General features: G+C 40.9%; 1 protein-coding gene and 1 pseudogene across 7 annotated transcripts in view; one reads left to right on the forward strand and one right to left on the reverse strand.

Moving 5' to 3' along the window:
* STN1 (STN1 subunit of CST complex) overlaps window positions 1–11,394 on the reverse strand; it is a 33,781-nt gene extending 22,387 nt beyond the window's left edge. For 3 of the 7 annotated variants that reach the window (XR_004951393.1, XM_036222801.1, XM_036222805.1), the window contains exons 1-4: window positions 10,919–11,285; window positions 10,609–10,802; window positions 5,166–5,261; window positions 859–927 (exon numbers count right to left, since the gene is read on the reverse strand). Coding sequence is in view for 6 of the 7 variants with exons in the window: in XM_036222801.1 (XP_036078694.1) it covers window positions 859–927; window positions 5,166–5,261; window positions 10,609–10,741 (298 nt within the window). In the remaining variant the exon portion in view is untranslated. The other 4 variants (XM_036222804.1, XM_036222802.1, XM_036222803.1 and 1 more) reach the window with 4 other exon arrangements.
* LOC118604264 lies at window positions 3,108–3,223 on the forward strand (annotated as a pseudogene).
* Window positions 11,395–15,743: the final 4,349 nt, after the last annotated feature.

Below are 15,743 nucleotides of genomic sequence, written 5' to 3' on the forward strand. Positions count from 1 at the left end.
GGCATAAAGGAAAAAAGAAACCACTCCAAGTGTTGCAGTCTTACCATGTATAACACAAAGACACTAGATGTTAGACATGATAACAGATAATACTTACTAAACAGCCCCACTGTGTATGGTTTACTGTATATGTCATAAAACAGAGAAAAACAAGGTCCCAGTTTCTGTAGCTGCTGTAGAATCAAAAATAATCACCAACACGGCATAATATTTTTTAATATTAAAATTTAAGCAACTTAAAAAACTACCTAAGAACTATTAAAATATACTCAAAAATTCCAAATACTATTTCAGTTATAGTCAGTGTATTCAATATACAATTTTACAATTCTTTTTCAGTTTATATTATTTAATGGCTAACTTCAAAACAACCCTATCTTACCTTCTCATAAGTCTTAAAATTCCTGGTGTATTTGTCAAACATGTAAATATTTCAAAAAATCTGACTATGAATGGCAGCATAGAAATTAGTGGCAGCCATATAAGAGGAAAAGTCTTCAGAATCTTCTTTGGTCAAGTGACATGCCTGAAGCAAGGGAATTCTGACCCGACTGGCAATTACGCTAAAACATCTTGACTTGCGGAATAACTGGCAAAGTACAAAAGAAATGCTGAAACTCCTAGTAACCTAATCACATTCCCATAGGCTTAGGAGGAAGTGAGCACCAAAGAAACAGGAGAAAGTAAAACAAGTGGCTCCCCGTTAGTATCAGTTTTCAGAGTAGCCAAAGCTCTGGGCACAGTGTAATTGACCAGTGGATAAATGTGAAAATTTAGCTTTACAGCTGTTCTGATGAGCTTCTTTGAGGAAAATCCAGTGGTTAGCTGAAAAGCAAAGGAGCTGACAAATAAAATTACCTGAGGAAGGCTCAGTACTGTTCAACTTCTTCCAGCAGATGCAGTTTATAACTCCAGTGCTATCATCCACTGCAAGAGAAGTGTAAAAAGGTAGAACAGAGATTTGGGTGCTGCTGGTGATTTAGCAGCAGTTGTCATTGGGTTCAGCCATATTGAAAGACAGCCTTTCTCAATAGTCTGGTTGGGCAAATCCCTTATCAAACTCTCCTTTCACCTTTATAGATATTATCTCACACCATGCACCAGCGGGAACTGCTTGTTTGCAATGTCACTGTGATACATAAGCCCAGAGGAATGGAGTCAACATTTCACTTACCTTACCTCGGAAGTGCTTCTACCGAAAATGGTGCCCTTGGGAAGTGGAGAGCAAAAATCGCAATGACTACTAACATAGAAAATCAGCCCTGCTCTCCTACCCTGCAACAAGAGCATCACGTGGTCTGTGGTTAGAGGCACTTAGAACACAGCCTTTTGTCACCATTTGCTCTTCCACGAGCTTGTTGATTTAACTAGAAAAAGCATCCCAAATCTTTGGGCCTAGGCTTCTCTTTGAAAGGGCTTCTGCCCAGTCCTTACCATTGCAGGGGATGTAAGGAAAGCCAAGTACATCATGGAAGGGCAAAGTTATATTTTTATAATAGAAAATAATTATATTTTGGTCGCATAAACAATACTGGCCTGGCTTATCTGTCTGTAGTGGAGGGGGGGGGGAATCAAAGAATTCCCATTGCACTTGGATTTAAAACTATAGAGGTCCTTGGAGACATTTGTTATAGGATAATAGGTGTTTTCTCTTTGCCTAATTTCTGACAAACTCAGAGTAGAGGTTGCTAAACATGGGGTCAGTGGGCTTACTGATTTTTAAAAATCATCAGCTAGACTGTTGTAAAAGCACATGTAACAAATGAGAAACATTAGGCAATTTTTTTATTGCTGGTTTAAATCTGTGTTGAAAGCATAAACTTAGAAAAATACTTATACTAAAATAAATTCGAGATAGATCTTACTTTGTTAAATGTAATATAGTTAGTTAAGATGAAAAGAAAATATGCGTGAATACTTTTTAATGTTGGGTATATTTTTTGGGCATATAGAAGCTGGGGAGACACTTTTAAAGTAGACCTGAAAATCAGAATTCATTTTTAAAAGTCTAATATATTTGACCAACTATAAATTAATACTGTATAGCAATGTTCCAAATGAGGGGATTAGTATCTCAATATATAAAGAGTTCATCCAAATTAATAAGGAAAAGATCGAGACCACAAGAGAAAAAGTGGCAAAGAAAAGAAATATGCAATTCATGGAAGACATAAAAGTGGCCAAGAAGTAGGTCAGTACACTAAATTCACTAGTTAGCAGGAAAAAAAAAAAGAAGCAAATTTAAATAATTTCATCAACTACTAGAAAGACAAATATTAAAAACACTGATACCTTCATATGCTATTAGTGAGAGTGTAAATCTGTAGGAGTATAAAATTTCTAAAGAGCAAGTTTGGAAATGTTTATCAAATTTTAAAATTTATACAATATATCCTTTGGCTTAGCATTTACTTCCAGTAATTTATCTTGAGGAGAAAAACAGAACAAATGCACAGATATATACATCTTCTATAAAGCTATTCATTGCAATATTGGTTATAGTACCAGAGGTGGAAATAACCTGAATGTTTATAAATATGGACTTGGTTAAATTCTAATGGTATATGAGAACAAACTTAAAATAATGAAGATTGTTCATTGCTCTTAAAAGATATTCACATCATATATATAATCTCATATATAATCTAATTTACATAAAATATTAAATAATGTACTTTGACAAATGATTTGAAGACATTAAAATGCTAATAGCAGTTTCTTTTGGAGTATGGGAAAGGAACCCCATACTCCATGTATATGTAGACTGTAAGCCTAATTTCAGAAATATTAAGAATAGAGCAATATACATAATAGTAATAAAGAAATAATGCATATCTATATGTCTTCAACATTAGCAACATGGTAGAAATATTAGAAAGGATGTTCACCCAAACATTGACATTGTTTTTGTCTGCTTTATAGGGTTTCACATGAGTTATATATGTACTTTATTAAAATTTTCTTTAATTAAAATTTTATTTTATAAGGAGTGAATATCATTTCAAGAAGCAAAAAAATCAATAAGGATGTTTCAAGTTAAAAATGTTTGTCGGACATGGTTCCATAGCACAGCGGTTAGCACATCTGCTTTATACACAGGATGTCCTGAGTCGCGCCATGCCACCCTGAAAGAACCTGACGTCCAATCTCGGAAGCTAAGCAGGGTTGGGCCTGGTTAGTACTTGGATGGGAGACCACCTAGGAAGACCGGGTGCTGTAGGCACAAATAATAAAAATTTTCAAAAAAATGTATGTCACCTCCAGGAACACCACTTCTCCGGGCAGTTTAGAATGTTAATTTATAACAGAAAGTCAACAAATGTTAGCACATGAACATCTGGTCTAGAAAATGTGAGGTCATTTTGATCTTGACCGTAGCCTCCCAAGATTCTAGGTCTGAGCCTGAGTTGTTGCCAGGTGCTCTGCGTGCTTGAGGCACCGCCACTGACTTCCTGGTTTGTAACCTCTCCTGGCGCCCTGAGGTCTGGAAGGGGCGCATCCTTGCAGGGCTGTGCCACGTCCTCCCCAGCTAGGGGAATACTGCCTGGGCCACCGGCTTTTTGTTTCAGCAGTGGGATGGGTCAGTGTGAGCAGGAAGCACCCTCAGCATAGGCCTGTAGTGAGTCAGGCAAAGCAGTACCAGGAGAGCAGGAGTGGCTGCCTGGCAAGTGGCCCAAGAGTCAAGGTTGACCTGAGGACATCAAGGAAAGTGCAGCTCTCCCTTGAACAGGCTCACGAGAATTTAAGTTACAAAAACATTTCTCAATTATTTCAACCTTCAGATGTCTTTTCATTTTCCCATAGCCTATAGATGTGTGTAATGCTCTCACGACATCCACTCTAAGGGAAATGTCTACTGCAGAAAACTCAGACATGTCACCTTCATCCTTCAGTGAAGCCCCTTTAGGTCACAGACATAATATTTGGCCTCACTCGAGGGCCAGGAATGATGTCCCCATACAGCCTCATTTATTTGATTAAAAAAACCCACAAAATTAAAAACTAGATATTGTGGATGAAGGGGGAGGGCTTAAGAAGAGAAAAATCAAATTGAGTTATATGTGCATTATACAGCACACCAGAACCAATAAATACGTTGGACCCATCAGTGGAACTTTGAGCAAGTAACTGAGCTTTAGTTTTTTCATCTACGAAATGGAATATCTGTTCTTTCTATTTCAAAAGATTAGAGGGAGAATAACATGAATTATACACGTAGAAGTGCTTTGTAAACTATGAAAGATACTATTATTTCATTATTGGTATTTGAAGAGAAGTACCGTGTTGTACTACAGATAATGCACTTGCCCACTGCTGGGTATGTTGCAGAAGCTTAGTGAACACTTGTTGAGTTGTCTGGAGAAAAACAGAATGAATATCTTTGGTAAAATAAAGCAGAGATGAGATCCAGTAAGGGAATGCCTAACAAGATGACCTATTTCAGAGTTTTAAAAAAATATATTCTGAGAAAAGGCAGAAGGCACAAGAAATCTCATCTCATGTTATTTTGTAAGCATGAGACAATCGCCCTCAGGAAAATTAATACATATTGAAGAAATACAAGGACTTCATAAATTATCAATCATGCACAGACTGCCAATGGTCACCTAGTTAAACTGCCTTCCGTGTTTTCCCACGTACAGCAAGAACACAGATCCAAGGCAATACAATAGAAAATGACAAATTTCAATTATAGCAAAGGTTTAGAATCCAAACACATTGCTTTTTAAAAACTGTTTTGTACATAAATCTTATAAGTTACTTTTCACGCCTCCCTGCCTTCTTAAAGGGTCTACTTTAACATTAATCTGGCCTTTTCTTTTTAAAGGTATCAATAGAAACATAGATTAGCATCCTTTGCTATTTATAGCTATGCCCTCAGGTATCAGGTGTCTGTTCCTGATCAACCATGATCCTAGAGCAGTATTTCAATTCTTTGGCCTCCTAACTCCCCAGCATCTGTTACTTGACAGTATTCATCAGTATCATTCCTACCCTTTGCCTCATTTTACACTTAGTCCTGGTTGGTGGCTCCAAGGGGCTCCCAATAGAGGAAAGTGTTTGGGGTCTGTGAGAGTCCCCTGCTGCTCTGAAAGGCTGGGGTGGCTTCCAATTCAACATTCAGTTAAGTGGGATCCCTTCCGCATAAACTCAATTGTTCTTACCTCCGTAAATGTAGAAAGCATCTCTTTCTCTCACTCCAATTACAGTTCCCAAGATATCTACTTGTTTTATTGGATGTCCATTGTAAAAAAAAATACCTGAAATTGGGAAGGAAAAAAAGAGCAAGTCCATATAACGTATGCTTACATTTTCTGCTTCAGTCAATGTTGACTGTGAGGATAAAAGTGCGGGAGTGGATATAAAAAGTCAGTGGCATGCTGCTTGCTGAAATTCTAGACTTAAATATCAAAAATGACAAGCCCCAAGAAATCAGATGTCTTTTCCTCAGGGTCATAAGGAGAAAGCCTGGCTTTAAAAGAGCTTCTACTTGTGCAGAAAAAAGAAAACCAATGTTGCCCAACCGAATTTGGTTAATGTTCTTTCCTCTTGTGAAAATGAAATGTACCTCCCTGTAGAACTCTCACAAAGGGCCTGAAAACAGTCATTATATTATGGGACCAAACATAGCACTAAAGTTTGAGGGGCTGGAAAAGGACTGTAAAAAGAAAGAGAGGAAACCATGAGAAAGGCTTCTTTGGTTCTTTTACTGGTGCTTTTCTAGGAAACCAGTCATCATTTCGGTGAATTACCTGTGGCTTTTATTTTTTTAAAGAGAAGATAACTAGATTACAAAACATGACCTTTTGGGGCCAATAGGTTACAACTCAAAAACTTCCTGAAACTCTATTTGCAAACCTAGGAGACAGAGGCGCCGGAGGGCTGGTTCCCACCAGGGGAGAAACCTAAGAGGATGAGCCCTACTCACTTATACCTAGAGGCTTTTTTTCTGGACTCAGGGACCAGACACAGAACAACTGGAAGCGGTGAGTCCCTGATTCCAACTAAAGGGTTTTAGTGCTGTCCTGGCTCCTGCAGAGCTTCCCCTGTGGCCCCCAATATCCTCACCTGAACTTTTTGGCTTAAGCTGCGTGCACTGTGTTCCTGTCACCTGTAGCTGAAGAGTCCTGACTAAAATTCTCTCTAGCTTCTTTTTTTTTTTCTCCCCTTCAGGGCTGAATTCTTTACTTTCATAAGGAGCTTATAAACTTTTAAATGGTGACTTCCTTTTTAAATAAATATATGAATTACAAATAGAATCAGTTATCACTTCAGGCATTTGGCTATCTCCCCTGTCAAGTCTGGTCAGAGCCTTTCTCCTCCACATTCACAGGGGACCTACGGCTTGAACTTCAAAAATCCCAGACTGGCCTCTGTTGACAATTCTCATTTCCCATGTAGATTAAAGAGGCTGGGAACAAGCTGCTCATCACAAAGTCCCAGGGGATGGACAAGGAGGTGTTGAGCTCCAGAAATTCTAGGAAAGTGAGATGTGGTTAAAGAAAGGTGGCAAATTTAACCAAAAGAGGGGCCCTCTACAGACATATTTCTAAAGATACTTAGTGGATGAAATTTTAAGATCAAGACCATTCCAAAGGCCTACTCCTGAGTTCTTAAAACTGAAATCCAGGTCTTTCAGTTACCGCCTTTAGTGAGACCCTGGGGTCTTCTGCTCCTGCCTCCTGCATTGACCAAACAGAAAAGGGAGAGGGCACCTTCAGAGGAGGGAGACCCCTGTAGGACCTCTGCAGGCAACCTTTCCCTACTTCCCTGCTTGGCAAAGGGAAGTTTAAATGGGAAAAATGAGCCTCACCTAGGGATGTGGGCGTGGAGTCCTCTACTGAAGTGTACCCCACTACCAAGCCCTGACATGCTCCTGTGCAGAACAGGACTACGTCCTGGCACTGCTCTGGTCCTCCAGCTTTGCTGTAGGCAATGTGGGGCTTAGGGTGGGCCAGAACTTCAGGCTGGTCTCTGCCTGTAGTTAGCCCTTTCTGCTTCCCCAAATGCACTGTCCAGGTAATGTCATTTTCTATTTGTACACTGAGCAGAGCAAAGTTAGAAGTGTTCTTTAGCACCTGATTGGCCAGCCCTACTCTTCCCTTTGCCCAACTCATGGTCTGGCCTGGTTGCCAGGCAATTGTTTATGTTAGAGACAGAACACTCCACAGGGTTCCGTGCAGTTAGTTGTGGCCCACAGAATATTGGCAATTAGAGATAGAGCTGTGAAGGGTCTGCTGCCAGCCCTCAAGATGTCTTTCCAGCTGGTCCTGGAGCCACTGTGGGGTGGTCTACTTGTGATAGCTGAAAGCTTCAGAGTTCAGGACTCTCAGGGTTTTTCTGGTGACACCCTGGTATGTGCTTCTATGGTAGTTTTTATAGTAAAGAGCTGACACACTGTTTAAGGGGAAAGGCGTTCTGCCTGGGTTGAAGCATATAAAAAAGGCAATGAGAAGACTGGACTAATGACACAAACCAACAAAGTCTTCAAATCACCCAGAGGTCGGTCATTCAACGTTACAAACTGTGCTGGGCAACACTTGATAAAAATCTAAACAGGTCTTCATTTGAGGACACAACAGATTTTCTTGGAAAAGTACAGAAAAGGGAGCTAAATTTTCAGTTCATGGACTGACAATAGCTCATCTTCAAGGACAGACACGGGGAATCAAAAATGCAAAAAATCCTTCCAATCTCAAGTGACCGACAGAAAAACATCTTAAAAGCATTACAGAACAACAGAAAATTGAGGAGAAAATCCACTGCTTAGAAATATATTTCCCAAATTGTGTAGAAATATGAACTGTACATACCAGAGGGGCAACCTCTACAAAAAGATGGCTGTAGACACGGAACAAGAGCTTCAGAAAATTAAATGGCAGCTCTGTTGACTGAGAGAAAGTTTGGTGAGCTAAGAAAAGAAAGTAATTGCAACAGATACTGACTAATGTTAAGTTTAATTTGCAGCCTTTCCCAAGTAGTCCCTTTGTTCCTGCGGCCTTTTGTTCCACATGCAGCCTACAGAGGCCCAAACACGTCAGGGGATGCTCCGGATCATCAGGTCCCCCAGAAGGAGGAGGGCTGGGAAGACTCAGGGATCCAGGGACATAGGCAGGTCTCATTCAGATTTCCTAGCATCCGACCCCTGAACAGCTACAAGCACAGTAAGATATGTCTGTTTTCTCTCTTAAAAGTACTTTCGATTTATATCTTCTTAGCGTAGCTGCTGTTATTTAATTGATGCTACAATAGGTTACTTAAGTTTGAAAGCATTAAAATGCTAAGAAAATATTTTTTTAAATATATGTTCATTTAATATAATTCTTATGAATACTCTATTTCCACTTTATTGGACTCTTTAGACTTAGATAATATAAATGATTTATTTATCTCATCAATAAGTTTGTCATGCATAAAGACATCTGGAATAAGAGACGATTTCTGTATGCTATGAGCTATAAACAAAAACAAAAAAGACCCCCAAATCTAAACACCACCACCACCACCAACCACTACAGTCAAACTTCATATTTTTTATTTGAGTAACCCTAAATTCATAGGTTAATTTAGGGGAGATGACATTTTGCAATCATTTTACAGGCAATTCTGAGGTGCTGATCTATTCACTATGTACAGGCAGCATGAGCCTCAGACTCAGTTGCCCTCTGGTTTCATTGAGACAAGTCAAATGAAGAGGTGCATAGGACAAAGTAGGGCAGAGTCCAAGCACGAAGCTTCCTTGTCCTTAGGATACATCGATGTATGATTACTAACCAGGAGAGCTCACACAAGCCTCGGGGCCCAGTTTTTATTAGGGTTTTGTTACATAGGCATGATTGATTGAATTGTTGGCCATGTGAGAACTCCATTTCCAGTGTCCCTCCCATCCCAAGGAATCAGGCCAAAGACAAGTGGCTCAAATCTCAACACTATAATCACACAATTAGTCTCTCAGGTATGAACGACACCCCCTCCCTCCCTCCCTCCCATACAGAAACTACCTAGTGGGCCAGCCAGAGGAAACTCATTAGCATAAAATTCAGGTGTGTTTCAAGGGATCACCACGAATAACAAAGACACGCCTAACGTTCCAGAAATCCAAAGATCTCCTAAGAAAGAAAAACAAAGGCCTACCAAATTCTTTCTTAAACATTCTTTTCCTGTTTTATCAGTTTTTGGTTAACTTTTGTAATTTTACTTAAGATATTTCTTGCTATTTAAACATTTCTAAATTTTATGCAATCAAAACAGAAGTTTTTTTCTTCATAACAAACCAAACCAAACCAAAACAACAAAAACAAAAACCTAAATTAGTGGAATGTCTCACCCTTAGAGAATACTAGAGTATAATCTAAAGATCACTATGTCTACTTCAGCCATGAGGTTTCACTTTAAAAACCACATCTGAAGCATTATCGCAAGCAGTATAGCAAAGCTCATCAGGACCAGTTAGTTTTCCTCAGTTTGTTGTTAAAATACCTTAATGTCCTTCACCTACTGAAGAGGTAAGACCCTGTCATGCTCCCGATACTTCCTTGAGCACCTACAAAAGATCTTTAAGCAAGACTGGCATTTGGTATGAATTAATTTCTTCCTGAGATGAGCTATTTAGAATGCCAGACAGTTATGGAAAACAGACAAATGTGGGGGAGAATGGCTGCTTTCCAAGGAAAATACCATTTCCAATAATAATTAGGAAATAAAGGTGTGGTGAAAAATCTGTACAAAAGGTCACCCAGATATATTTGTACATAGAACTGGAAACACATAAAACGTTACATTGAACTGTGCGTACTTGAGATTCCTGACTATTTCTGACTCATAGCTTTCATTCAAAATAGCAGAGTTTAAGCAAACTTCTCATATAGCCCAGTAAACATGTGAAGATCTGTCTACGGCTATGTGAACTATTTAAATCTACACCACTGTATATTTGCTATATTTTTAGGTTTACAGAGCCTGTCTTTAACGACCACCATTCTAATAAAAAAAAAAAAGTGACTTCTTTTACTTTATCACTTATAATGAATGCTTTGTTGCGCCAATTAACTTTTTCTTGAGAGTCCACTACATGCCAGACACTGTTCTAAGCACTGGGATTACATATATGAACAAAGAAGATGGTGTCCTTCCTCTCAGGGAGTTAATATTCTGATATTTAATATGAATTCAAAACAAAACTCCACAAAATTAAGTTAATCCCCATTTTTACAAAGAAGCTTTACAGGTTTATCACAACTAAGTCAGGTAAATGGCACAGTTCAGAAAGGGAGCAAAGCCTAGGGATGCCTGGTCCAGTGAGCATTCAACTAAGAGCAGACCCAGAGAAAAATAACTCAGCATTTCCAAACATGAGACTTCAAACCCAGGTAAAAACATTCCTCAGTACAAAGATTACTTTCCCAAACATCTATTTAAGAAAAGACTTAGACTGCTTTAAACTTGCATAAAAATGAACTAATTTGAGGGTTCAGGCTAGGTCATTTTCAAAGTTTGCAGGAGGAAGGGCTCTCCTGAAAGCCCCATTGCCTCAAATTTCTGCAGCTTTGGGGGAGTGTGGGATGCAAACGTAGCACAGGGCAACGACCAGGAGGATCAGCAACATACCTGGCACCTGGTGGGACTCCTTCAAGTCCAGGATATCCCTGATGTAGAGTTTTGCAAAAGCTAAAAACACAGGATCCAAACCCCACAAGAGAGAAGGGGTCTCCTCATCACACCGGCTGGATTCAGACTGCATCGGGAGGCTGGGCTGTGGCTTCCAGCCAACCCTGCAAGTCTCAAATCACTGAGTCAAGAATCTAGATGGAAGACACAAAATGAGGATGCAATGCGGTTAGTGGTTGAAAACTGGCATGGCCCCAAATCTGTTCCCGGGCATCCAGAACTCTGACGGGTAAACCGAAGGGTCCAGAACCTGTCAAACTTCACGCCACCAGCTTGCGGAAAGAGGCGTTCTTCGTGTGCAGGTCCATGAGCCCCTTACGGCTATCCCCTTGGAATTTCCTCTGCCCCACGGTAGGGTTTCTCTTTCCCCAAAAGTACCAACTGCGAAACGGTTAAACACTAATTTTTCACTTTCGGTTAATAGGTGCATACAGGGGCATCCTGAAAGTGCTTTAATGGGCGGGGTCCAGGGAAATGGGAGTCCTCGTGGCCAAACACAGGTGGGGCACAGTGGGTGGGTCTATCCGTCGGTCTGCCCCTGCACGTCCCGGTTTTCGCCAAGAGACTGAGAATGGAAGGGAAACGAAAACGAAAAGCAGACACACTCGCACTCTCCCCGCCTCACCCGCGACACGCGGACCGCCCACGCGCCAGGAGCGCGCAGGCGCGGCTCCTCCGGCACACGGAAGCGAATCCTCTGAACTTCCGGCGGGGTCCGACCCACTCTTCTCCGCCTTGGCCTCTCCTCTGTGCTGCCCGAGGCTCCACCCCCCATTCGAAGCCACGCCCCATTTCGTCCTCGGCTCCGCCTCATGCCTACGAGATCCCGCCCCAACCTGCCCGCGGCCACGCCTCATTCTGAGCCTTACTGCGACTCTGTCCTAAGATCTCTTCCAGGTGGTGACGTGTCAGGCAGCGTTTAGGTCCCTCCACCCTCCCGGACCCTGCGGGCCTATGTGGGAGCTCAGCGACCGAATCTCGGGGACCTTGATAGCTCGCTTTGAAATTTCCGTTTCCTAAGTCCGGCCTTCAAACGCATCCTTTCATCACCACCCCCCACCCCCAACACACACACACACACACCGGCCCTAACTAGTGGTGGGACCCCGAGCCTGAGGCTCCAAGAAGTTGGTATTGGTTTGGGCAACTTTTTTTTTTTCCTGGTTCTTGATACATGAAGATTTAAATAAAGCAATACCAAAAGCAGGATTACATTGTGGCATATTTTAAGTATTATTTACACGGATAAACGATCTAACACATGCATTGGGAGATAATGTCAGTATCTAAATTTGAGCTTTTGAGGAAACGAATATGAGGTTCTCTTACTCTGTCTACACTCTGGAATATTGTACATTTTAGAATTTTGAAAAGCTGGCTTTTTGGTAATTATGGCCACCTTGATGGTGTTTGTTCTCAGTAGTCCTAATATAAAATGAGAAGATAGCAATGTTCCACTCCCATAAATAAATAAATAGGCTATGTCATGACATTACTCGAGTTGGTAAGAGTTCTTCCTAATTTACAGGGACTCTAAAATGGCAGGAATACCCGTCACTTTGGCAGGCCGTTTCCAGGGTGGTAGGTGGTGGCCAAAGAGATAATTGCTAAACTATTTAGCAGAGAAGGAACTTTAAGCAGCTGGAATGGAAAATGTGTGTCATTAAAACGATGGCATTTAATTACATCTCTGGCCACTGAAGAAGCTAAAAAACAGAGTCCTTGGCGAAGTACAGCATTGCTTAGATTCTACTGCAATGAACAGTTGCATCTGTGGAGCTGAAAATTTAATGAAAAGAAGACACCCTTCGTAGTAGAGGGAGGCTCCCTTCGAGGACACCTACTCAGGAGGACATCCAGCAGAACAATGCTTCCTGATGACCCATCAGATGAGGAGAGACAGGTTGGGCCACATTTTCCTGACTGCGCACATCTGCTCCAGGGTGGAACCCAAGAAGAAAATCACCACGGTGTACTCAAAGCCTGAGAAGATTTCAGGAATGACTCATAGCTCTCAGGGATAGAGTGCCAGATACAAGGGCCCTCGGGGACTCCAAGCTTACTACTTGCCTTGGGGAGGGCCACACCCAGGGGGTCAGGGGGTGAACGGAGCTAACTGCCCCGGAAGTCATCTTTTACAAGGAAAGCAGGGCACCTTGAAGTCCAGGGATGCTCCTTTCGATACGAGCTCAAAACATGGAGTTGGTTGCAGCTGTAACCTCTTTAAGGTGAGATGTAGAACAGAATTTCCAGACTGTAAAAGCATCTAGAAGAGTTTGGGAGGAACGTCTTCTCTGCCATCTATACTGGGATAAATGCCATGTTCCCCAAGCCATTGACTAGAAGTGGGCAAAAGAGCTCCTGAAATCATGAATGCTGGAAGACTCTTCAGGTTGGGATTTCACAGTACTGCAAGGCAAATATTTCAGAATTCAATAGTCTAAATTTTATGCTAGGACCCTTTCCTATGGTTTCTCAGTGTGAAACAAGTTAATTTTGCAAGCATGTTTGACCAACTAGACCATCCTTTCTAGCAAGTTAAAATTTTAGCAAATTTATCTGGAAAATGAGGATATTGAACAGCATTATCTCCTGCCACTAAGCTCAAACTATCTTACCTTAACCAATTATTATATTTTACAGGTAAAATGGTGTTTGTCCACTTGCAAGTTGGGTTAGGTTTTCTGTTTGAAGTTTATAATAAAGACAGCTTATCAACATTCTTATTATGTTAAGGTTATAATCTGGGGTGGTTTATCTTCAGTCACTCAGCATACCTTAAACACTAAGGGAAGCACTAAGAATTTTTATTTCACTAGACCAAAAAGAGCGATGTGTGTAATATGTTAAATAACAAAGCAAGAGGCTAAATTGTGATTAAATACAGAATGTGTAGCCTGGATAAAAATGACTATATGGGTTACAGGAGGTAAACTGGGGGGTGATGAGTCATTAAGTAAGATAACAGATGTACCACTGGAACAGGGTAAGCACTCAGTACATAAAGACTATTATTATTCACTATGGTGGTGGGATTTAAGGGGGAATTTGAGACTATGGAAAAGCTGTTCATTCATTCATTTATGAAACATTTGTCAAGCACTGTAATAGGCAGTGGGGGTAAGAAAGAGATGAGATGTCAGGTACGGCCCTCATGGAACTTCCATTCTGTTGGGAGGAAAGGGGAAGGACGGTAAACAAATAAATGAATAAAATAAGTACAGATTGTTCTCAGTGCTTTCAAGCAAAGAAAAAGTGTGTTATGGTCACTCATAACAGGGTATGGGATTTACATTAAATAGATCTACTTTGACCAAGTCAGATAAAGTGACATTCCAACTGCGAACTGTAGGATGAGAAGTAGCCAGCCATAGGTGTACACGCACAGAGACACACATACACACAAATAAAAATTTAGAAAAGCTAAAGAAAGAGCATTCCAGGCAACAGGCAGGGTAAAGGTGAATGTCTGGAGGCAAGAAAGTACTTCCCTGTTCCAGGAACAGAAGAGAGTGCAGGGGAGAGTGGTTTCCTGTGCAATTGGAGAGATAAGCAAAAGGCAGATCCTGAAGGACCTGTAGGCTACAATAGGTTGGGATTTTTATTCTCACACTCCTTAAGAGAGGAGTAATATTGTATTGGGGTGGGAGTAGGGCAGAGGCAGCTGGATGAGCAAAGCACATATGTGGGCAAGCCAACATAGCAACCTGGCTGGAAAGGGCAGCTGCAGTGGAAACAGACTGGAGACCGGAATTTTAGCTTCATTGGGAAGAGCTCGAGTTAGTTTCTACTTTTATTTCTTCTAAGCAATAGGGTGTTGATCAGAGGAATGATTTAATGAATTTTTAAAATCACAGGCATACCTGCCACATCTAGCATACTATGGCAAGGAACACAAAAATTTGTAAGAAGACTTCTTTATCCAGTTTACTGACTCTATTCTAAAAATTGTGTCTTAGGAATATTCACCAAATAATGAAGAAACCAGAGCAAAAGAATATTACTGGGCCTATTGTAGTGGGCCTTGCCTGTATCACTTCTCCTCCTGCATCCTCAGCAAAGGTCTTGCTCAATTTCTGTGATGTCACTCTCTCCCCCTCTCTCTGGCTTCCTCTTGGCACATAAGCATGCTCTCCCCTCTCTTTAAGTGTCATCCAACTTTAAGAAAACAGCCTCTTTGAAGATCTCAGCCCCTCTTAACTATTGCCTTCTTGCTCTCTGTTAGAAGCTAAATTTCTTGAAAGAGTCATATGCATTTCCCATCCGCACTGCCTCGTCTCTAATTTAATCCACCATAATTTGGCTCGCCATAACTTTCAACTAACCCCATCCCAATCTACCTCTCTGTTTCTGAACTCAAGGGGTTTGCTGCTTGAGCATGAGATGTGGTTGTCCTTAGGTAGTTTTATTTACTTGCAGCAAGAAGACAGGATTCACATCCTACTCTGTCTCCCTGAAGGGAGGCTTAGCCATTGCTTATATACACTATTTGGTTAATGACATGTTGATTTCTTCTTTGCAGTGGCTACACTTATACAACTGGGTTCCTGTCAAGCTCATCCTGTTAAGAGCTGTGTCTGCAAAATAACTGTGCTATATTTTAACACTTAACAAGAATAGCATTTACTAAGAACTGTCCAGACCTTGAGACCCTTGTCCTAAGGTCACTGAAAAGTCTCTCCTTAGGATAACAATTACATTCAAATTTTCAAACACAATGGATATTTCTCTTATCATTCTTCATCTTTATTTCTGATTTTCTGGCATTGGATGTTGATCTGATTATATTCTCCCCTTATTCCCCCTTGGCTTCCTGATATCCTTTTTAATTTCCCTTCTTCCTTTGCAGTGTCCTATTCTTCTATTTATCTCTGACATTGATATTCCTCAAGGTCCAATCTCCTGCCCACTCCTTATCCTATATATTCTTTCTGAGTAGTCTCATTCAAACCTATGGCTTCAATTGAATCAATATTCCAATGACTCTCACCTGTGCACATCTAGTCCAGAACTCTCTCCTGACTCTACATTTGAATTTCCAACTGGACTCTCCTGTGTATCTAGAACTAAACCTC

The sequence above is a fragment of the Rousettus aegyptiacus genome, unplaced genomic scaffold, assembly GCF_014176215.1.
Source record: "Rousettus aegyptiacus isolate mRouAeg1 unplaced genomic scaffold, mRouAeg1.p scaffold_m13_p_6, whole genome shotgun sequence".
NCBI classification, from domain to species: Eukaryota; Metazoa; Chordata; class Mammalia; order Chiroptera; family Pteropodidae; genus Rousettus; species Rousettus aegyptiacus.